This window comes from Trachurus japonicus, chromosome 9 (assembly GCF_045865225.1).
Source record: "Trachurus japonicus isolate A0001 chromosome 9, Traja_1.0".
Lineage (NCBI taxonomy): Eukaryota > Metazoa > Chordata > Actinopteri > Carangiformes > Carangidae > Trachurus > Trachurus japonicus.
The window spans coordinates 5,385,008-5,407,565 of NC_140915.1; the positions used below are offsets into that span (position 1 = coordinate 5,385,008).

General features: G+C 42.9%; 1 protein-coding gene across 2 annotated transcripts in view; it reads left to right on the forward strand.

Annotated features, from left to right (window-relative positions):
* Positions 1 to 22,558, forward strand: part of LOC146980768 (phosphatidylinositol 3-kinase regulatory subunit alpha-like) — a 33,022-nt gene that overhangs the window by 4,673 nt on the left and 5,791 nt on the right. Inside the window, exons 2-11 of one of the 2 annotated variants that reach the window (XM_085785768.1) lie at positions 413 to 939; positions 4,740 to 4,869; positions 7,989 to 8,081; positions 8,169 to 8,240; positions 8,809 to 8,925; positions 10,998 to 11,196; positions 12,589 to 12,671; positions 19,175 to 19,277; positions 20,848 to 20,946; positions 22,208 to 22,388. In XM_085785768.1, coding sequence (XP_085641894.1) covers positions 748 to 939; positions 4,740 to 4,869; positions 7,989 to 8,081; positions 8,169 to 8,240; positions 8,809 to 8,925; positions 10,998 to 11,196; positions 12,589 to 12,671; positions 19,175 to 19,277; positions 20,848 to 20,946; positions 22,208 to 22,388 — 1,269 coding nt within the window. In that variant the 5' untranslated portion in view covers positions 413 to 747. Of the gene's footprint in view, positions 1 to 412; positions 940 to 4,739; positions 4,870 to 7,988; positions 8,082 to 8,168; positions 8,241 to 8,808; positions 8,926 to 10,997; positions 11,197 to 12,588; positions 12,672 to 16,844; positions 16,873 to 19,174; positions 19,278 to 20,847; positions 20,947 to 22,207; positions 22,389 to 22,558 lie in introns of those variants that run through there. The other variant, XM_085785769.1, reaches the window with a different exon arrangement.

Consider the following 22,558-nt stretch of genomic DNA (forward strand, 5'->3'; position numbering starts at 1 on the left):
GATTAATCGATGTAATTTTCAGTAGAGTACTCGATTACTAAAATATTCGATAGCTGCAGCCCTAATTGAATGCTGCATCTATGACAACAAGGGACCGTATAGGGTGCGTGTAATCACGTGGTACAGGAACAGATGCCAGAGTCACTGGCAAAAACTTTAACTGCAATTTTCTCAGGTTTTAGAACAGAATAAGAGAGTAGAGAATTCAAATGGCCACATCTCGAAAACCATCAGATGTAGCCTATGACTCTGACTAGGGTATCATTTTAAAGCTTATTTTCTAATCTTTCCATTGATACCAAAATCTCAACTTTGAAATGTGGGTCACTGTGACTCATTTTGATGGATCGGGTCACATTTTATTGACCAAATAACTAATCGATCCTCCTCTTCCTCCTCTTCCTCCCGTCAGGTCGCCCGTCGGCTCCTCCAGATGTGGCTGCTACCTCTGCTGAGACTCCTGTTCATGAACGGCGGCGGCGGCGGCGATGGCGCTGTGATCGAGCGGCTGCGGCTCGGCCTGGAGGGATGACAGGACTTTAGTCGCCATGGAGACCGGGGAGACTCACACACAGCAGCCGACGACGACGACGACGTCTTCACTTCCACGTCTACGTTCTCCGCACTAGTTTTCCTCAGGGTCTCAGCAGAGAAACACAACAAACTATTTTTATATTTCTTTTCTACGAGGAGAGTTCAGGGTTTTTTTGTATCCGAGGGTCGTAGCCATAGCAACCAAGCAGCAGGATGAGCTCCGAGGGCTTTCAGTACCGGGCGCTGTACGACTACAAGAAGGAGCGGGAGGAGGACATCGACCTGCACGTGGGCGACATGCTGCTGGTCAGTAAGGGGGCGCTGCTCGCCCTCGGCTGCGGCGGCGGCGCCGAGGAGCGGCCGGCCGAGATCGGATGGCTGCCGGGATTCAACGAGACCACGCAGGTAACGCAGAGAAAAAAATAAATTCTCCTTTCATCATAATCCCTATAGTCACAGCATTATAGGTTCGTTACCTTTACCGTATTTTCCGGACTATATGTCGCACCTGAGTATTAGTCGCATCAGTCAAAAAATACGTCATGAAGAGGAAAAAAAACATATATAAGTCGCACCGGTTTATAAGTCGCATTTATTTTTCAAACATTTAATTAATAGCCGGGTGTCATATAATGGCCGGGGCTTTGTTTACACGAAAGGCCGGCACCTATAGCGCGCGCTGCTGTTATGCATGCACGCTTCTCTGTGGTGTGTAGTTATGTGTGTGTGAGGATGCGGAGATGAATGAAGGCGATCGTCCGACGGGGGGCGGCGGCGGCAAATATCGCTACTTTTTTTTTTTTTTAACACGTTAGTTTAGGCGGCAGCGCTGGAAACCCTGTGATCAGAAACCCTTTGTGGACTGTCTGTGAAGACGGACGGGAGTGAAGCCGACCTCTCCTCTGCTTCAGAGAGGGACAGGCTTGCACTGTCGGACCTGGCTCTCTGCTCCGTGTCCGGAGCCCAGTCGGGACCGGAGCAGAGACCGAAGACTGACCGCAGAATACGCTGTGAAAATACTCTGAATTGACGGAGTGAAGCGCTACGGCGCAACGGAGACAGGTCAGACAGCGCAGCGAGGAGAACAGCACGTGAGGAAGATGAGCTACTGAATGAGGAGGGATTTAGAAATAAAAGCCGTGCTTCCCTCTTGTGGTCATAGCGTAGGTTTTTTTAAATATATAAGTCGCTTCTGAATATAGGTCGCATGGCCAGCCAAACTAGAAAAAAAACGCGACTTATAGTCCGGAAAATACGGTAATTGTCGGTGCAAGCTGTTTTTATAACGGCGGAGCAGAGCCGTGTCGTGGAAATTCTTAGCCGTTTGCTGTTGGTGAATAATGAAATAGAGACTTCGCCGGCCGACATGCATTTATTTCCTTGCAAGGAAAGGTCAGTTCCTACCCGAGTGGGTGATGGTAAAGAAAAGACCAAGACAATGGGGAAAACCTAAACATTTAGAGCTGAGGGAAGGTCCACTTCTGGGGTGTGTTTGTGTCCTTTGGCCGGCCCCTTCCCTGATTGTGTTTTCACACCTTCACCTTTGAAGGTATCATCACCGGTCTCCCGAGGTATTATATGGAGTTAAGAGATACAATTTAAAATACAAAGGGGTTTGAGTGTGAATTAGGAAGTGGGAAGTTGGGCATCACAGATGGTGAAGTGTAAAGGAACTTGAATTTACAATTGCAGAAGGAAGTCTGGGAAAGTAGGGTGTAGGAACATCTCAAGTGATTAAAACAAAGGAATGTTAAGATTTACCATTACAGCCGCGAGCTGCTCAGAGCTACGCTACGGAGGCTCATTATGGGATTTCTTGGTTTCCCTCATCATTAAACTCATCAAATACACAATCCAACAACTCCACAACGCTCTGGTGGACAAGTTGTGACCTGCACATTCACCACGCTATGAGATAATAACACAACTGTTACACCCCAGCTAGGGGTGTCTGAGGAGCAACATGAAAGTGTGACATTCTCTCCCCAAAACTCAAGCAGCCGCGGAGCCAGAAGTAAATAAACCAATATTTATTGGTACAGATTAAATGATAATTAAATAATGACAATGTTCAGTAACTTCGGGGTGGACCTAGGCCAAAATAACAAACAAAAGAGGATCTAACTCAGAGGGACAAACTAACCTGCAAAGGAAACCAAAAACAACAGAACACAGGCTGACCTCCCTGACTTAACCAAAAACAGGAGAAAACTGGATAACTCAAATGGCGGTCCACCCCTACGGGAGAACACAACAAAAACTAAAGGTGGCTGGTTGGGTGAGGGGGAGGAACGCGTGGTCTGCCTCGCTCTGGCCCAGCTGCCGACTGCCACTCGGGGTTTTTATGCCAGGACCCAGGCCCGCTCTCAGACGCCGCACCAATCCCCAGCCAGCTCAGAAGCACCAATCGGGACCAGAGGGGGAGGAGTCTGGCCACCCGACTAAGGAGCTGCAAAGACATAAACACACACGCAGGCACACCTACACACATACCCAATACACACCAATACACACCAAGCCAGCGACGGCAGAAATACATATGCACCCTTATAATCACCCAGGCCAAACGACGGCAGTCGTAACACAACGTTACCAGACAGAGTTGTTTTAGAGGGAAATACAGAGACTGCTTGATGAAAAACTGTCCCTGAAGGCAACGCGCATCAGTGGTTTTGCATGAATTTCCCTCTAAAACAACTCTGTGTGGTAACGTTGTGTTATTATCTCATAGCGTGGTGAATGTGCAGGTCACAACTTGTCCACCAGAGCGTTGTGGAGTTGTTGGATTGTGTATTTGATGAGTTTGATGAGTTTGGAAACCAAGAAATCCCAGGGATTAGGGATTATGGCAATGGGCCAATTTGACAAAATGTTGAACTATCCCTTTAAAGGAGAATTCCGGTCATTTTTGACCCCTAAATCCAGTGTTGGTTGGAGCAAAAAACATGACTAAAATTGATGCAGGCAAACCAGAGTTACCATGGCTACCCGGCGCTAGGGATAGCCACAACGCTAATTTATGAGGGCAATTCTTTCAACCACAACAAACACTCAGAAAACAAATCAAATATCTCTGGTACATGACTGGAATCCTAAAGCTGCGTTCACACCGGACCTTTTGTTTTTAGAACGAGCGACGAGTTTACATGTTAAGTCAATGCAAACGAGCGGTTAATCGCCCAGGCGAAAAAAACGCTGCGGCTCGGAGCGACGGAGCGTTTTTTCGCTCGAGTCGCTCGAGATGAGAAATCCCAACTCTCCGGCCGTCAGTCGCTCGTCGCTGATTGGCTGCCGTAACCCCGGTGGTGCCGGTGTAAACAGAGGCACATGGCAGTGGGCATGACGTCATCAAAGCGAAAATGCGAGTCTGTGGCTCTGTGGCAAATTGACGAGCGAATGCGAATGCAGTTGTTGGAGCGTTTTTGTCGGAGCGATACGAGCGACAGCGCAGCTTTAGAGACGCCACTGAACTCATATAGTTACAGTATAAACAGTATAAACTCTGTGTTTTTGCATGTAGCCACTCACCTCAGATAGCTGAACTCTGAAACATCCTGGAAAGACATTACTATCCCATCACAGAGCGCCTGCTCTCCCCGCCACAGAAACTAACACCTTTTCCTTGTTGTGATGATTTCTATACAAATTCCAGTTTGCCTGCATCAATTTTAGTTGCGTTTTTCGCTCCAACCAACACTGGGTGACCAACAGGACAACGATTTAGGGGTCAAAAATGACCGGAATTCTCCTTTCAATACGTTTTTACTTCTTCCTACTCCTTTTCAAACTTTATTTTATTTATTGTTATTAGTTAATTAGTAGTAAAATGTTTAGTTTTTTTTAATATATATTCTTTCTATTTTTTTCTCTGATTATGGATAGTTAGTTAGTTTTGTTTTGATTTCACAGCTCACACATGTTCAAAATAAAGATTTCAGTCAACTAATCAATCAATAACAACATGTTATAACTATGTATTTATTTATAATATATTCACATATTTAATTGACATATTTACAGAGTAATACTGGTGGTGATAGTAATACAGTAGTATTAGTACAGTAATAGTAATAGTATTGTGATATTAGTAGTGAAGACGATATGATCAAACTCGGCCGTTTCCATTGATCAGGATCAATAACTCTGATCAGCTCCAGTTAGTTTCCTTGCTTTTGTTTCTAATCTCTGTGTTTGTGTCTCGTCAGGAAAAAGGCGACTTCCCGGGGACGTACGTGGAGTTTGTGGGCAGGAAGCGGATGTCCCCGCCCACGCCGAAGCCCCGCCCCCCCAGACCGCCGTCGGCCGCGTCGGCCAGGACCGACTCCGAGTCCGAGGGTGAGTGACGTTTTTTATCGTTTTTAATCGACCGGGTCACGCACGGTGGCGACCGCTGCGTCTGGTCTCGACTGCTATTGGTCGGTTGGGACGGCCAGGCTCCGCCCACCTGGACGCAATATTTTTTTTCGTAGGATGAGTCCGGGAAAGTCCCGCCTTCCCTGCCTCTGATTGGCTGGATGAATTCTCCTTCGATTGACGTCATCTCACAACAGTACTGTAGTAAACTAAAATACACACAACTGAAATACGAAATGTAATCAGATGCCATGGCGTAGCGGTTTGCGTTTGCACCTGCGGTGTGGTGAATCCGAGTTCGATCCCCGCTGGTTTCACATTTTTTTAAAAATTAGTTTTTAAATTAATATTCCAAGTTTACATTTTGAGTTTGAGAGAAGTGTAATTGTGCCATTGGTTGGGTTTAGGCAATGAAGAAAGGAGTTGGTTAAGTTTAGTAAAAAGACCAGGTAGAGGCTAGACAGGCCAGATAAGTAGAGAGAGTCCAAGTAGATCCAGGCACTTATCACGCTTTGCCGACAGCCTGCGTTTCACAGCCGTTACACAGCCGTTTCACAGCTGTTTCACAACCAAAACAAACAACCAATCAGGCGAGAGTCCATCTAGCCAATCAGAGGCGGGAACGGCGGGAAAGGCGGGACTTTCCCGGACTCATCCTACGAAAAAAAATATCGCCACCTGGACGCGTCGTCACCACGGCGACCGGGACGCGTCGTCACCACGGCGACCGGGACGGCGCCGCTTCTTCTCTGGAAGCTGGAGAAACAGTTTCCAGCCTGAAAACGGCGGCTCGGTGTGACTCACACACACTTCAGCTTCCTTCAGCTGCTTCCTCACACACACACGTACGCGCACACACACACACACACACACACACACACACACACACACACACACACTGAACTTTAACCCACGAGATGGAAAAAACACATTATAGAAAACCTCAGAACCACATGTCTACATTAAAAGCCTTCAGTTTTGGGAAACACACACACATACATGCACACATACCAGCTGTGTGTGTGTGTGTGTGTGTGTGTGTTCAGGGCTGCGGTTGCTGACTGAACAGATCTCAGCTCTGTTCTGTTCTACCACACAACACAGGAAGTGTGTGTGTGTGTTGATGCTATCGGCCGCTGTGTGTGTGTGAGAGACCTGGCTGATGATGTCACCTCTTTCTGAGCGTTCAGACTTTTCGAGCCCCCCCCCCCCCTTTTAACCTTGGTGTCATTACAAGTCGTTCTGATGAAATGAGCTCCAGCCGAGAGCCGCGTGTATCCAGTTATAAAACGTAAAAAGTGAAATCCGGCGATCTGATTGGTTGTTCCAAATAGGAACCGGTTCCTAACGTCCGGTTCCAGAATCGTTAAGGACCCGTTTGAATTTTGATCCTTTTTTTCGGTTCCTAAATGCCCGCACTAGTTTGTTTGTTTTACTCCGCTCGCACTAGTTTGAAGTAATTTGACCCGCCCCGCACCACCGCATCTATTTTCACAACCATCCCCGCCGCTATTAAACGTCAGACTGCGGCGTTTTACTTTGAAAGGGCGGACAGAGGCGCTGTGCTGCCGGTAGCTTGTCAGTGTGGAGCTCCACCCAGTCCATCGAGCTAGCCAGACATGATTATCTTCTTAAAGGACAATTCCAGGCGAATTCAACTCGGGGGTGTATTTTCATATCATTTTAGGTCTAAAAGAAGGAATCTGAAGATTTTCAGTTTAATCGCTCCTGTTTGGCGGTAGTTGCGTCTGTCCACGCATCGCCACGGCAGCAATGAATGGGAGTGGATGTAAGTTCTGCTGTTTAGGCTGTTTACATCCCTCAAAGCTGCAGACAGCGTCAGATGGAGACTCAAACATGCACCGAGAAGTTTATTTACTTCAAGCAAGCTGACATGTTTGTAAAACTAGATCTAATTCAAAGTCTCCCAGAGTCTCGCGCGAGCCCGAAGTTGCAGTGCTGGTGTGTTCAGGTGCAGTAGGAGCTACCGCTTGTGTCATAAACACAGGAATATCAACTCTTGACTTGCTTCAAGTGTACATTTTTTTCCACAGACAGCGTCAGGTGGCTACTCAAAGATGCGCCGAGAAGTTTTTTTTACTTAAAGCAAGTAAAGAGTTGATATTCCTGTGTTTATGACACAAACGGGAGCTTTTCCCACTGCACCTGAACACACCGAGCACGGCAACTGGGTCTCGCGCGAGACTCCGGGAGACTTTGAATTAGATCGACTTTTACAAACATGCCGGCTTGCTTGAAGTAAATAAACTTCTCGGTGCATGTTTGAGTAGCCATCTGACGCTGTCTGTGGAAAAAAATTGCGGCTTTGAGGGCTGGAAACAGCCTAAACAGCGGAACTTACATCCACTCCCATTCATTGCTGCCGTGGCGATGCGGGGACAGACACAACTACCGCAAAACAGGAGCAATTAAACTGAAAATCTTCAGATTCCTCCTTTTAGACCTAAAATGATATGAAAATACACCCCCGAGTTGAATTCGCCTGGAATTGTCCTTTAAACAAAAACTGTTTTTGATTTGTCATCATGACTGCTCCAGTGTTTGTTTTATTTTGTTGCATATACATTCACCTGTTCTGCAGCTTTTTGTATGTTAGACTGCTTGCCAAGTTTCAGTTTTATAGTTACAGTTAGGGACCCTCCCTTTTAATTGAATATCATAGTTGGCAAAAATCTATTTTTGGAGGCCTTTTGGAGGTCTTACAAGCTGTGTAAGATGTATGTTTGAAGTCCAAGCATTCATGCAAAAATGGCCTGTGTGAAGAGTTTGTCAAATAAAAAAATATCCTGTGAAATAAGTTGTGACCTGTTGACCTGCACCTCAAATAATCGGAATCGAGAATCGTTTAGAACAGGAATCGAAATAGGAATCGTTAAAATCCAAACGATGCCCAACCCTAACGACTGATAATATTTCAATTTCCCCTCTTGAAGTTTTATATTGAGTTGGTAAAACGTAAGTGTGTGTAAATGTTACATAACAGAATTAGTTACGTTAATAATAAGCTGGTAGAGGTGTAATGAGCTAAAAAATTTGAATGTAATTTCAGTGAAAAGGTTGTTTGTTTGTTTCTCTCTCAGGCTTCATGCTGCCCGACCTGCCGGATCAGTTCGGACCCCCGGACACGGCGCCGCCGCTGCTCAGCCGCCTGATGGAGGCCGTGGAGACCAAAGGTAACGGACTCACCGGCCCAGATGTTCACCAGGTGTTCACCAGCTGTTCTGCCTGTTTAACCCCTTCCTTCCTGTTTTCTGCTGCAGGTCTGGACAGTCCGGCCGTGTACCGCACCGCGAGCGGAGCCGGTCCCGACGCCCGCCAGCTCGCCGACGCCGGTGAGGTTTCGTTTTGACTCTCGTGTCTCTGTCAGAACCGGACGACGTCCACGTTTCCACCGAATCGGGAAATCGGGGGTTAAAGGGATAGTAGTTCACCCAAAATTGAAATTTCACTCATTATCTCCTCCCCCTCATGTGGACTAAGGGCTGGGAGAAGTTTCAGAGTCCTCCGTGGCTTCTCTGAGTTACAGGGGGTCTCGGCGTAGCAGTGCATGTCCATATGACGGTTGCAAATGGATACCAACTGTCTTCGTAACAAAAAGACACACCAAAAAACATCCAAATACCTCCATGCTGCTCGTATGTAATGTCCGTCTTGTATTGAAGCCCCGAAATGTGAAATTGTCCCGAAAAAAATTAAATAAGTCTATATTTCAAGCTTGTTTGTAGCCTCAAGAAGCTTCCGCTACAAAACAAGCTTGAAATATAGACTTATTTAATTTTTTTCACAACAATTTTGCATTTTGGGACAATGAGTGAAATTTCAATTTTGGGTAAACTATCCCTTTAAAGGTTCTGTGGGTTCTTGACTAAAGCGAATCCTGTGTGTGTGTGTGTGTTTCAGACCTGGAGCAGCTGGACGTGGCGTCCCTTTGCGACGCCGTGGTCCGATTCCTGCTGGACCTGCCCGGCCCCGTGCTGCCGCCCTCGCTGCAGGGCGACATGATCCACGCCGTGCAAGGTCGGATATTAACCCCTTAATCTTCAACTATTCTGATAATCTAATAATCGGTTTGGGTAGTTTTTTAAGAAAAAAAAGTCAAAATTCTCTGATTTCAGCTTCTTAAATGTGAATATTTCTGGTTTATTTGTTCCATTTTACCACTTTTTCTAGAATAAAATAAAAATTTTTTACCTTTTTTGTTTGTTTTCTTTAGAAATCTTACCACATTCTTCGTGAATTTTTTCCTTTTTTTGGGAGAATTTTCACAACTTTTTTCTAGAAATGTTTAAATGTTTTTTGAGAAATTGTACCACTTTTTTTTTTTTTTTTAAGAAATTGTTCTATTTATTTTTTTATTTTTAGAAATCTTACCACTTTCTTCTAGAATTTTTTTTTTTTTTTGTACTTTTTTTGGGAGAATTTTTTTTCTAGAAATGTTTAAATGTTTTTTGAGAAATTGTACCACTTTTTTTTTTTTTTTTTTTTTTTCAGAAATCGTACCACTTTCTTATAGAAGTTTTTTTTTTTTTTTTACCTTTTTTTTGTAGAATTTTTGCAACTTTTTGCTAGAAATGTTTAAATGTTTTTTGAGAAATTGTACCACTTTTTTCCAAATTTATTTACGGTATTTCCAAGAATTCACGCCATTGGCCCTAATTTGAACGTACATCGACTAAAAAAGTAACGTTCTTCAGTCTCAGAACAAATAGTTGTGCATTTCTGGTGTTTGCTGTGTTAATTTAGGGGTTCTTGATGTAGAAAAAGAAGAGTTCCCGCACACATGGCCAACTTGCAGAATTTATTGTATTGCAACGTTTCGGTGCTAGACCTTTTTCAAGCAAAATGAGGGGTTCTTGATGTAAAAAAGTTTGAGAACCACTGGTTTAAATAATCAACAGATTAATCGGTAATGAAAATAATCGTTAGTTGCAGCCCTCGTCAGCAGAACCTGCAACATTACTTTACTTTACTTTATTTGTTTATTTGGGTGGGACAGTGCACATTAAAGCAGAAGTAAGCGATCCGGTCGTTTTGGCTAATGCTGCGTTCGAGGCAGGCTTTTGAAACCGTAAATTACAGCTTCAAGTCACGACTTACGACTTTGTAACGTTCCAGGCAACCCACTCGTGTTTTTCCGACCTGTTTTACCTGTGAAAGTCACTATAACGGCCACTCGTAACTTCTGACCCGTGAACTCGTACCAGATCGAACTGGTACGACTTCACAGGTCGGAAAAACACGAGTTACGGGTTGCCTTGAACGCACCATAACAGTCACCACATTCAGGCGCATCCCTTGGCTGCACACACAGAGAGGACTGCCCCTTTATGCCGTTCTCTCTCCTCATTGGATAAAAATTGTAGGATACGAGAAAAGTTTTCTCCTGGGCTCAGAGCAGAGCAGAGTGACTGACAGACCCGTGTTTCAGTCCAAACACTCTATGTAAGTGATTGCTGTCGGAAGATACAACTATTTAAAGCAGAAGTAAGTGGTCCGGTCGTTTTCGCTAATGCTGCGTTCCAGGCAGGCTTTTGAAATCGTAAATTACAGCTTCAAGTCACAACTTACGACTTTGTAGCGTTCCAGGCAACCCACTCGTGTTTCTCCGACCTGTTTTACCGGTGAAAGTCACTATAACGGCCACTCGTAACTTCCGACCGGTGAACTCGTACCAGATCGAACTGGTACGACTTCACAGGTCGGAAAAATACGAGTTGCCTTGAACGCACCATAACAGTCCTCGTCCCTACGTCACCACATTCACGGCGTCCCTTGGCTGCACACACAGCCCTGCATGCCGTTCTCTCTCCTCATTGGATAAAAACTGTAGGATACGATAAATGTTTTCTCTTCGGCTCAGAGCAGAGCAGAGTGACTGACAGACCCGTGTTTCAGTCCAAACACTCTATGTAAGTGATTGCTGTCGGAAGATATAACTATTTAAGACTTATATTAACACAAAAATATCGCTTACTTCTGCTTTAATGAACATATAAAAACATGTAAATGTGCCGGATTATAGCAGCAATGCTAATTTCCAAACCGTCTCCGACTTCTCACCGCCCTGTTCTGATCTGTTCTGTCCTCAGAGGTGCGGGACCCGGAGGAATGCGCCCAGCTGCTGCGCGGCGTGGCGAGCTCGCCGGCCTGCCCGGCCCAGTTCGGCCTGACGCTGCTCAGCGTGGTGCGACACCTCGCGCGGCTCTGTCTGCACGGCGCCAGAAACCAGCTGAGCCCCCGAAGCCTGGCCGAGAGCTTCAGTCCACTGCTGTTCAGACAGAGCGCAGGGTGAGACACACACACACACACACACACACACACACACACACACTGATCAGCTGAATAGAGACGTCTGAACCAAACTACGATAAAGAACAGGAAGTTGTCATTAAAGGAGTCTGAGTCACTTCCTGTTGACAGTCTGGTTTATTTTAAAACGCTTCATTATGAGACACTTCCAGGCAAAAACATTGTTATTTCATGAAACGTGTCTTCTTTCTGATTAGTGGAAAGAAATGGTAGAAAATCAACTTTAAGGTTTTTATTTTTTACTTCATTTTATCTGTAAATTCCTCCTAAATTCACCAAGAGTCTCCTTGTATAGGCAACAAATCATAAAAGTACGATTGACAATAACAATCTATGTAATTTTACAGTCCAATTCTTAAAAGGCTGTTTTCTCAGAAAGAGTTTTTCAGACTCAGACCCTTTCTATATTCTGAAGGTTTTTACAGAGGGGATTGTTGATATGTCATTCACAGCCTCATTTATGCAACCTTTTATTACTAAAAACAGGACGAAATTTGTTTTTTTTTTTAGGGCTGGTGACAGTATTTTCTCATTTACAGAGTGATAAAAAGAGATATCCAAAATCCTCCTCTGGAAAAACTTCTGACTCTAATATGTTTCAAAGGAGGTTAAATGGAAAGCAACTGGACTTATTTATTTGTCTAGGAAGACGTTTCACCTCTCATCCAAGAGGCTTCATCAGTTCATGTAGCATCTGACCAGGCTGGGACTGGTCCAACTATCTGGTGTGGAGACTCACTATTTAACCTCTTGTGTGGGCGTTCACAAGGGTGATGATGTCACTGGTTCCCTTTTGTGCTCCAAGTGCCAACGACAGTCGTTTAAATGACTGCCTTTGGTGGGAAGTTGGTTTCGACTTTGTTAGTGCCCTATTGTGTTATACCAACATAGGGCACTAACGAAGTCGAAAAGGGAACCAGTGACATCATCACCCTTGTGAAACGCCCACACAAGAGGTTAAATAGTGAGTCTCCACACCAGATAGTTGGACCAGTCCCAGCCTGGTCAGATGCTACATGAACTGATGAAGCCTCTTGGATGAGAGGTGAAACGTCTTCCTAGACAAATAACTAAGTCCAGTTGCTTTCGATTTAACCTCCTTTGAAATACTATGACCTGGACAAATGAGAATATGCACCAAACCTTCCACTTTGATCCCTGTCTATATTCTGAAGGTTTTTACAGAGCCTCATTTATGCAACCTTTTATTACTAGAAAACAGGGCGAAATTTGTTTTTGTTTTTTAGGGCTGGTGACAGTATTTTCTCATTTACAGAGTGATAAAAAGAGATATCCACAATCCTCCTCTGTAGAAACTTCTGACTCTAATATGTCCGACTGTTTTAACTTTAGATCTGTGTCTCTGTTCAGGTCTGAGTCCGGTCTGGACCCTCTGGTGCAGGTGCTGGATGTTCTGATCACCAGTGAACTCAACATGAACCAAGCTGCACCAGGTGAGTCGTCGTCTTTCTTTCTTTGTTTCTTTCTGGCTGCTTTGTTGACATCACAAAGTGACAGGAAGTCCTGACGGCTGGTTTTAAGGCTCAGTTTCTGAATACAGGCTGTGTGCATTTCTCTGTGGACTGAGGCTTTGATACTTTCACAGTATTAATATAGAACCTAGAGCTGCTTTATAATCACACTACACATTGACATCTACCTTTATACTGTATGGAGCTTTAACACAAACATCTACCTTTATACTGTATGGAGCTTTAACACAAACATCTACCTTTATACTGTATGGAGCTTTAACACAAACATCTACCTTTATACTGTATGGAGCTTTAACACAAACATCTACCTTTATACTGTATGGAGCTTTAATACAAACATCTACCTTTATACTGTATGGAGCTTTAACACAAACATCTACCTTTATTTTGAAGGAGCTTTAACACAAACATCTACCTTTATACTGTATGGAGCTTTAACACAAACATCTACCTTTATACTGTATGGAGCTTTAACACAAACATCTACCTTTATTTTGAAGGAGCTTTAACACAAACATCTACCTTTATACTGTATGGAGCTTTAACACAAACATCTACCTTTATACTGTATGGAGCTTTAACACAAACGTGTACTTTTATTCTGAAGGAGCTTTGATACAAACGTGTACTTTTATTCTGAAGGAGCTTTGATACAAACGTGTACTTTTATTCTGAAGGAGCTTAAACACAAACATCTACCTTTATTTTGAAGGAGCTTTGATACAAACGTGTACTTTTATTCTGAAGGAGCTTAAACACAAACATCTACTTTTATTCTGAAGGAGCTTTGATACAAACGTCTACTTTTATTCTGAAGGAGTTTAAACACACACATCTACCTTTATTTTGAAGGAGCTTTAATACAAACATCTACCTTTATAATGTATGGAGTTTTGATACAAACATCTACTTTTATTCTGAAGGAGCTTTGATACAAACGTCTACTTTTATTCTGAAGGAGCTTTGATACAAATGTATACTTTTATTCTGAAGGAGCTTTAACACTAAAATCTACTTTTATTCTGAAGGAGCTTTAACACTAAAATCTACTTTTATTCTGAAGGAGCTTTGATACGAACATCTACTTTTATTCTGAAGGAGCTTTAACACAAACGTCTACTTTTATTCTGAAGGAGCTTTAACACAAACATCTACTTTTATTCTGAAGGAGCTTTGATACGAACATCTACTTTTATTCTGAAGGAGCTTTAACACAAACGTCTACTTTTATTCTGAAGGAGCTTTAACAGATGTTTTCTGGTCCTGGTCTTAATCTCATCGTCTCATCGTCACTTGATTTTCCTCGACAGTTGGTTTTCACTTCCTCTATCGACGATGAGGCGTCGTCACGTCGTCTCTGTGTCACTCTCACGCGTCGCAGCTGTTTCTCAACCGCCGAGGTCGAACGTCAGCTGACGACCTCGTCACGGGTTTTAATTAGTGTGCAGCTGGTTTTATGGTTATTATCATCACATGATCAATGAGTCTTCCTCTGCACGCTCTCATTCAAATAAACTTTATTGTTTTTTTTTATCTTAGGTAATAATCCATAATAGTTGCAATAATGGATGAATAATATTTCACTCTGTGTAAAGAACAGAACAGGATTAAAGAGATTTTCTGACCTGCACCTGGTAGATGTTTGTGTCATAGCTCCTTCAGAATAAAAGTAGACGTTTGTGTCAAAGCTCCTTCAGAATAAAAGTAGACGTTTGTGTCAAAGCTCCTTCAGAATAAAAGTAGACGTTTGTGTCAAAGCTCCTTCAGAATAAAAGTAGACGTTTGTGTCAAAGCTCCTTCAGAATAAAAGTAGACGTTTGTGTCAAAGCTCCTTCAGAATAAAAGTAGACGTTTGTGTCAAAGCTCCTTCAGAATAAAAGTAGACGTTTGTGTCAAAGCTCCTTCAGAATAAAAGTAGACGTTTGTGTCAAAGCTCCTTCAGAATAAAAGTAGACGTTTGTGTCAAAGCTCCTTCAGAATAAAAGTAGACGTTTGTGTCAAAGCTCCTTCAGAATAAAAGTAGACGTTTGTGTTAAAGCTCCTTCAGAATAAAAGTAGACGTTTGTGTTTAAGCTCCTTCAGAATAAAAGTAGACGTTTGTGTTTAAGCTCCTTCAAAATAAAAGTAGACGTTTGTGTTAAAGCTCCTTCAGAATAAAGGTAAAGCTCCTTCAGAATAAAAGTAGACGTTTGTGTTAAAGCTCCTTCAAAATAAAGGTAGACGTTTGTGTTAAAGCTCCTTCAGAATAAAAGTAGACGTTTGTGTCAAAGCTCCTTCAGAATAAAAGTAGACGTTTGTGTCAAAGCTCCTTCAGAATAAAAGTAGACGTTTGTGTTAAAGCTCCTTCAGAATAAAAGTAGACGTTTGTGTTTAAGCTCCTTCAGAATAAAAGTAGACGTTTGTGTCAAAGCTCCTTCAGAATAAAAGTAGACGTTTGTGTTAAAGCTCCTTCAAAATAAAAGTAGACGTTTGTGTTAAAGCTCCTTCAGAATAAAGGTAAAGCTCCTTCAGAATAAAAGTAGACGTTTGTGTTAAAGCTCCTTCAAAATAAAGGTAGACGTTTGTGTTAAAGCTCCTTCAGAATAAAAGTAGACGTTTGTGTTAAAGAAATGTATGGTTATTATCATGATCACGTGATCAATGAGTCTTCCTCTTCACGCTCTCATTCTTATTTGAATAAACTTTATTGGGATTGTTTTTTTGGATTGATTTTAGCTAATAATCAATAATGGATCAATAATATTTCGCTCTGTGTAAAGAACAGAACAGGATTAAAGAGATTTTCTGACCTGCACCTGTTAAACGTTGGTGCAGCGAGTTCAATGAAGCCGATCGGCAGATTGATCGGCTTCATTGATCGGCTCGTCCATGTGATCGATCGGGTCTGTGACTCGTGAGTCAGTCGGCAGCTGAAACGATGACATCATCCATCCAGCGAGTGAAGGATGCAGCAACCGAGGAGGAGGAGGAGGAGGAGGAGGAGGGAGGGAGGGAGGGAGGGAGGGAGGGAGGGAGGTGGTGTTGCCTCGGTGATATCACTGCCATCGCAGGATTGGCTGGGGGCAACGGTGATGTCACACATCTCCAAGCTGCTCTCCTGAGCTTTGAACTGAGAGAGAGAGGGGGAGAGAGGGAGGGAGAAAAAGAGGAGAGAGAGGGGAGAGGGAAGGAGAGAGAGAAAGAGTGAGAGAGAGAGAAAAGCGAATTTGAATTTGAGAAAAGGAGAGAGAGAGGGAGAAAAAGAGGAGAGATAGAAAAGCGAATTTGAGAAAAGGAAAGAGGAAAAAAAGAAGAGAGAGGTGAGAGGGAAGGAAAAAGAGAGAGAGAGGGAGAAAAAGAGGAGAGAGAGGGAGAAAAGGAGGAGAGAGAGAGAATAAAGAAGAGAGGGAGGGAGAAAAAGAAGAGGGAGAGAGGGGAAAAGGAGAGAGAGGGAGAAAAAGAAGGGAGAGAGGGAGGGAGAGGGGAAAAGGAGAGAAAGAGAGAGAGAGAGAGAGAGAGAGAAAGAGGAGGGAGAAAAAGAAGAGCGAGAGGGAGAAAAAAGAAGAGAGGAAAAGGAGAGAGGGAGATAGGGGGAGAGAGAAAAAAGAAGAGCGAGAGGGACGGAGAAAGAGAAGGGAGAGGGAGAGAGGAAGGGAAAGTTGCGTCGTTTTAAACGCCTGAACAACTGAAGAAGAGACGAAGCTGAAATCACATGATGATGATGATGATGATGATGATGATGATGAAGGCTGGAAACAGTTTTGAGGTCGATGGTGTAATCTGAGCGACGGAGAGAGAGAGAGAGGAGAGAAAGAGAGGAGAGAGGACATCCTGCAGGTCTCGGTGCAGTCGAGTAGAAACAGAGAGGAGGAAGAGGAGGAAGAGGAAGAGGAGGATGTAGCCGCGGCGACCCGTTTCCTTCCACATGACGTCAGGTTTTCTCTCCGAGGACGAAGAAGACGAATCGTCCACATCATGAGATCCAGAGAACCGCGGTCGTCCGTGTCGGTCGTCTGGTTTCACCCGTGAAGCGGCGGCGGCTTCGGTGGCGTGAAGCGGCGGTCGTTGCCGTTGGTTTTTCGTTAGACGGTCGCCATGGAGCGAGAGGTGGCGGAGGGGGGAGGAGGAGGAGGGGGGGGGCGAGAGAAAATCCTCTGCTACATCAACATGCAGAGTCCAGGTAAAAGGATTCAACTGATCAACTTGAACTAATTTAACTTCTTCACCTAAACGTCAAACTTACTGCTCACTGATTGGTCGATTGATTAACATTATCACTGTTGTGCGATCAATAATTAAAGAACCAGATCGTTATTAATTGGATCTAATGTTGATTGAATAGAAAAGTTTATAAAAAAAGAAAAAAAAAAGAAAGTGCAGCAGGTGTTTTGTGTCGATGGATGTGATTGGTTGTTGATGTGGCGCAGCAGGTGTGTTAAAGCTCCTTCAAAATAAAGGTAGACGTTTGTGGTGAAGCTCCTTCAGAATAAAGGTAGACATTTGTGTTAAAGGTCCTTCAGAATAAAAGTTGACGTTTGTGTTAAAGCTCCTTCAGAATAAAAGTAGACGTTTGTGTTAAAGGTCCTTCAGAATAAAAGTTGACGTTTGTGTTAAAGCTCCTTCACAATAAAAGTAGACGTTTGTGTTAAAGCTCCTTCAGAATAAAGTAGGGCTGGGTATTGTTGAGAATCTCACGATTCGATTCGATTTCGATTCATTAGGTCACGATTCGATTCGATATCGATTCGATTCGATATTGATTGAAATGCTTCGATATCGATTCAGTATCAAGCAGAAATACACAAATAAGAGTACCAGATTTTTTTTTTTTTTAATAATTATTTGTTTAGTTTCATGCCTTATGAACAGCCATAGTATAACTCATAGCATAACAAAATATGACACTGCTTTAACACTGAACTACAGTGCAGCTAAATTTAAATTAGGCTATGTGATACTTTACTCTTGGAAAATAACTCATAACATTTTGAGTAATAAAACAATACAAAACAATATTATTAATAATAGTTGACTGCACAACTGAAAATATTGTAGCGACCCCGCAGTAATGTTCTTGTTATGATGTTTAAGTTCTGTGATTTCTGACTGACTGTCAATGTGTATGGTACGGGCAGGTGGGATGAGAAACTGAGGGGCTGGGGTGAGTGTGAGGAAGACAGTCCTGTCTGTGTGTAGGTGAGTGAGTGAGGAGGAGCAGAGGAAGAAGTGAGAGCAGCTTCAGGGTTTCCCGCAGCGCTTTCCTGTTAAGGCGGCCGCCTTAACAACAAAGAGCTGCCGCCTAAACTAACGTCTTAAAAAAAAAAAAAAGTAGCGATATTCGCCGCCGCCGCCGCCCCCCCCCCCCCCGTCGGACGATGGCCGCATCCTCTCACACACATACACACCACAGAGAAGCACGCATGCATAACAGCAGCGCGTGTTGAAAGCGAAAGTTAATACGGCACGGCGCGGTGCGTCCCTCCCCCGACGATCGATCCCCGCTGCTGCTGCTACTCACTCCCATATTGTTATGGTTTGGTCTAGTGCGGCCCCCGTCCGTACAGCGCGAATCACACGAGGGTGTTGCTCGCAGCGCCCCCACTGGCCAGGGGCTTGAATCGATTCAGAAGATTGCTGAATCGATATTGAATTGCAGAGAAAAGAATTGCAATGCATTGCTGAATCGATATTTTTACCCAGCCCTAGAATAAAGGTAGACGTTTGTATTAAAGCTCCTTCAGAACAAAGGTAGACATTTGTGTTAAAGCTCCTTCACAATAAAAGTAGACGTTTGTGTTAAAGCTCCTTCAGAATAAAGGTAGACATTTGTGTTAAAGCTCCTTCACAATAAAAGTAGACGTTTGTGTTAAAGCTCCTTCAAAATAAAGGTAGATGTTTGTATTAAAGCTCCATACAGTATAAAGGTAGATGTTTGTATTAAAGCTCCATACAGTATAAAGGTAGATGTTTGTGTTAAAGCTCCATACAGTATAAAGGTAGATGTTTGTGTTAAAGCTCCTTCAAAATAAAGGTAGATGTTTGTGTTAAAGCTCCATACAGTATAAAGGTAGATGTTTGTGTTAAAGCTCCATACAGTATAAAGGTAGATGTTTGTGTTAAAGCTCCATACAGTATAAAGGTAGATGTCCATGTGTAGTGTGATTATAAAGCAGCTCTAGGTTCTATATTAATACTGTGAAAGTATCAAAGCCTCAGTCCACAGAGAAATGCACACAGCCTGTATTTAGAAACTGAGCCTTAAAACCAGCCGTCAGGACTTCCTGTCACTTTGTGATGTCACAACTAAGCCCCGCCCCCTCACCACCTGGACCCACCATTCATCCAACAACAGCAACTTTGCAGGATTTAGTTTCTCTGAGTGTTTCATTCTTCTCATGGATCAACACTTAAGAGCAGAAGATATGGGGCTCATTGATTGATTGATTGATTGATTGATTGATCTTCTGGTTTCATCCTCTCAGCTTTGCCTCCTAAACCAGTGAAGTCGACTCCTCCACCTCCCAGCAGCTTCAACAACAGTATAGCTCTGCAGGACGCCGAGTGGTACTGGGGAGACATTTCTAGGTAACACACACACACACACACACACACACACACACACACAAACACACAACTGGAGGTTCAGATTTCAGATTTTTATTTTTTAAATGGGAACAGTACATATTGATGTAAATATGTGGGATTGTAGCCAAGTGGCTAATTTCCATCCCCAGTCCCATTGGCAGGTTGATGTTAGACATAAAAAAAACAATGACGATAAAAAGTACAAAAAGTAAAAAATTACAAGAGGCAGGACTAGGACAACAAAACACCTTGACATCTTCAGGGATGCAAACAGCGCGCCGAAAAGCGAAACTCGCTTTTTTCATGACCAGTTAGGTGACTTGTGTGAATCGTTCAGATCCGAAGAGTTTTTGTTTTTGAGAGGTGGGGGGGGTCTCAGCGTCTCAGCTGGGGTCAGTAAAATGTTTTTCTAACAAGCTGACAGTGACAATCACGTGAAACTGAGGCGAACTCATTCAGCCGACCTCCAATGTAGATGCGCGACGTGCGCGCTCGTTACCCAAAGCGACACGTATCCGCGTGCAGTCGGCGACGCCGTTTTTCCCCCCGTGCATGTGTCAGGCAGGTGTCTCCCACGGAGCTCTGCCCCGTTTCAGAGGTGAAGGAGAGACGTCGCCTCCGCGATGTAGAATGTGTTCAATTAAAGTGAAACTAACACATTATGAAACATCCCATGTCTTTTATTTATTCAGTTTATTTTAATAGTAATAATTATGACTAACATTCAGTGAAGACCTAAAATTCAGTATCTCCAAAATTGAAATATTGCAAAGGATTTTTTTTTAAAGCATTTTTAATATAGAAATGTTGGCCTTCTGAAAACTATGTCCATCTATATGCACTCAATACTTGGTTGGGGTTGAACTACTGGAAATGGACTTTTCCATGATATTGTAATGTAATCATTTGTTAATGGTGTGCACCCCCCCCCCCCCCCCCCCAGTTCCTCTCTTTTTTGGTCCTGACCTGTTTGCATCCCTGCATCTTACACAAAACATATATGAACAACATACATAAACCACCAGTTAACTGACCATAGACGGTTAAAAGAGTGGGTAAGGGGACCAAAAGATTACTGAGAAGTTATAAAGTGCTACAGTGCTAGTTAAAGTGCTATGTGCTAAAGTGACGAGTGCATAAGTGCAAGATTGAATTTAATTTAATTGCAAGATGCCCCAATAAAGTGCAGGATCGACTTAAATTGCACTATTATATTATATCCCATAGCACACGATTGCACCTGCAGATGTGTGTCCAATATTGCACAAAGTTTGTATACATAAATGTATTATGTACACACCATTGTATGAAATTGAGATACATATGTGTATGTATACACAATACAGAAAAGGAAGGGAAAAAAATACAGAGTGGTGCCCCATACAATCAACCAATCAGGCGAACATACACTTCTAGACTTCATGATCACAGGTCTGATTTTGTAATAGCCATGCCTTAAGAGCTTTGGTAAAAGAGGTAAGAGTTACAATGATCCCTGTTCAGGTCCCGTTGTGTGTCAGAGCTGACCAGGTGTGTGTGTGTGTGTGTGTGTGTGTGTGTGTGTTCACAGAGAGGAGGTGAACGAGAAGCTGAGGGACACGGCCGACGGTACATTTCTGGTCCGAGACGCCTCCACGAAGATGCACGGCGACTACACGCTGACTCTGAGGTGAACATCGTCTCCCCGGCTCACTTCAGATTTTAAACACGTTTCATTTTCTACTTTGTAAAAAACACGGGAACGGACAAGAAACCTTGAAACATCGTGCTGTCTAGTTTGATATGAACAAGAGTTTAAAGTCTGTGTAAAGTGAAACTATATTATATTTGTGTCCAATTAACCATCCGGAACAAATTTGAATGCTAGAAAAGTTTGTTTAGTATGTGCAATTAGATTTAAAATCGTGACAAAATGCTGAGCTTCGTCAAATTCCAACTGTCAAATCAAATCAACTCCCACCAAATGACGTTAATGGATGTTGACCGTCACATCGTACCCGAGCAGCTACGGGTTCGAGTCCAGCTCCGATTCCAGTTCACTCGGCTTCCTCTTTAGTCCCGCCCGAAGAAACAGAGAAATCCTCGTCCTCCTCACATTTGAGAGGCTGAAGCAAAGATCTGAGACGATTAATGCATCAGTTGAGAGGGTTCAAGGGCTTCAAGGCCCAAACCTTTTCTTGAAACTTTACCACTTTCTTCTAGAATTTTTGAACTTTTTTTAAAGAAGTTTTTACCACTTTACCACTCTAGATTTTTTTTCTTTTACTTTTTTTGGGAGAATTTTTTTTTTACTACTTTTTATTATTATTATTTATTCATTTTTTTGTTTTAGAAATTTTACCACTTTTTCTAGAATTTTTTTAACACACAAACGTCTACTTTTATTCTGAAGGACTTAAACACAAACGTCTACCTTTATTTTGGAGGAGCTTTAATACAAACATCTACCTTTATTTTGAAGGAGCTTTAACACAAACGTCTACTTTTATTCTGAAGGAACATTAGAAATTATTTTTTCCTTTATTAATTTTTTTTTTTTTTTACCACTTTTTAGCATTAATATTTATTTATTTTTAGAAATTTTAACACTTTTTTCTAAAAAAAAAAATTTTTATTTGTTTTTGGGGAATTTTTACCACTTTTTTTTCGAGAAATGTAATTGTTTTTGGAAAAATTGTACCACTTTTTTTCCATAAATTTCTCTACAATTCATGTATTTCTAAAAAGTCACGCCATTGGCCCTAATTTGAACGTACATTGACTAAAAAAGTAACGTTCTTCAGTCTCAAAACAAATATTTCTGGTGTTTGCTTCAAAATTTTGTCCATTCGGGGTCCATGGTCTACTTTGTGTCAATCCTTGATGTAGAATATCTGTGCAGCTCGGTCTGCAGCCGCTGTAACGTCCGTTTCGTCCGCGTCTCTCTGCAGGAAAGGAGGCAACAACAAGCTGATCAAGATCTTCCACCGCGAGGGGAAGTACGGCTTCTCCGACCCGCTGACCTTCAGCTCGGTGGTGGAGCTGATCAACCACTATCGCCACGAGTCCCTGGCCCAGTACAACCCCAAACTGGACGTCAAGCTGCTCTACCCGGTGTCCAAGCACCAGCAGGTCTGTAGCCTTTTCACATATCAAAGTTAAAAAAGATATAACATATAAAATCCAAAACAATGTGAAGGGGAATGCCCAAAAAACCCTCCAGGGGCTTGTAGGGTGGCATTCTCCGACTACAGTTCTAAGCTAATGAGCATAGACACATTTGTGAGGTACAAAAGTCGTTC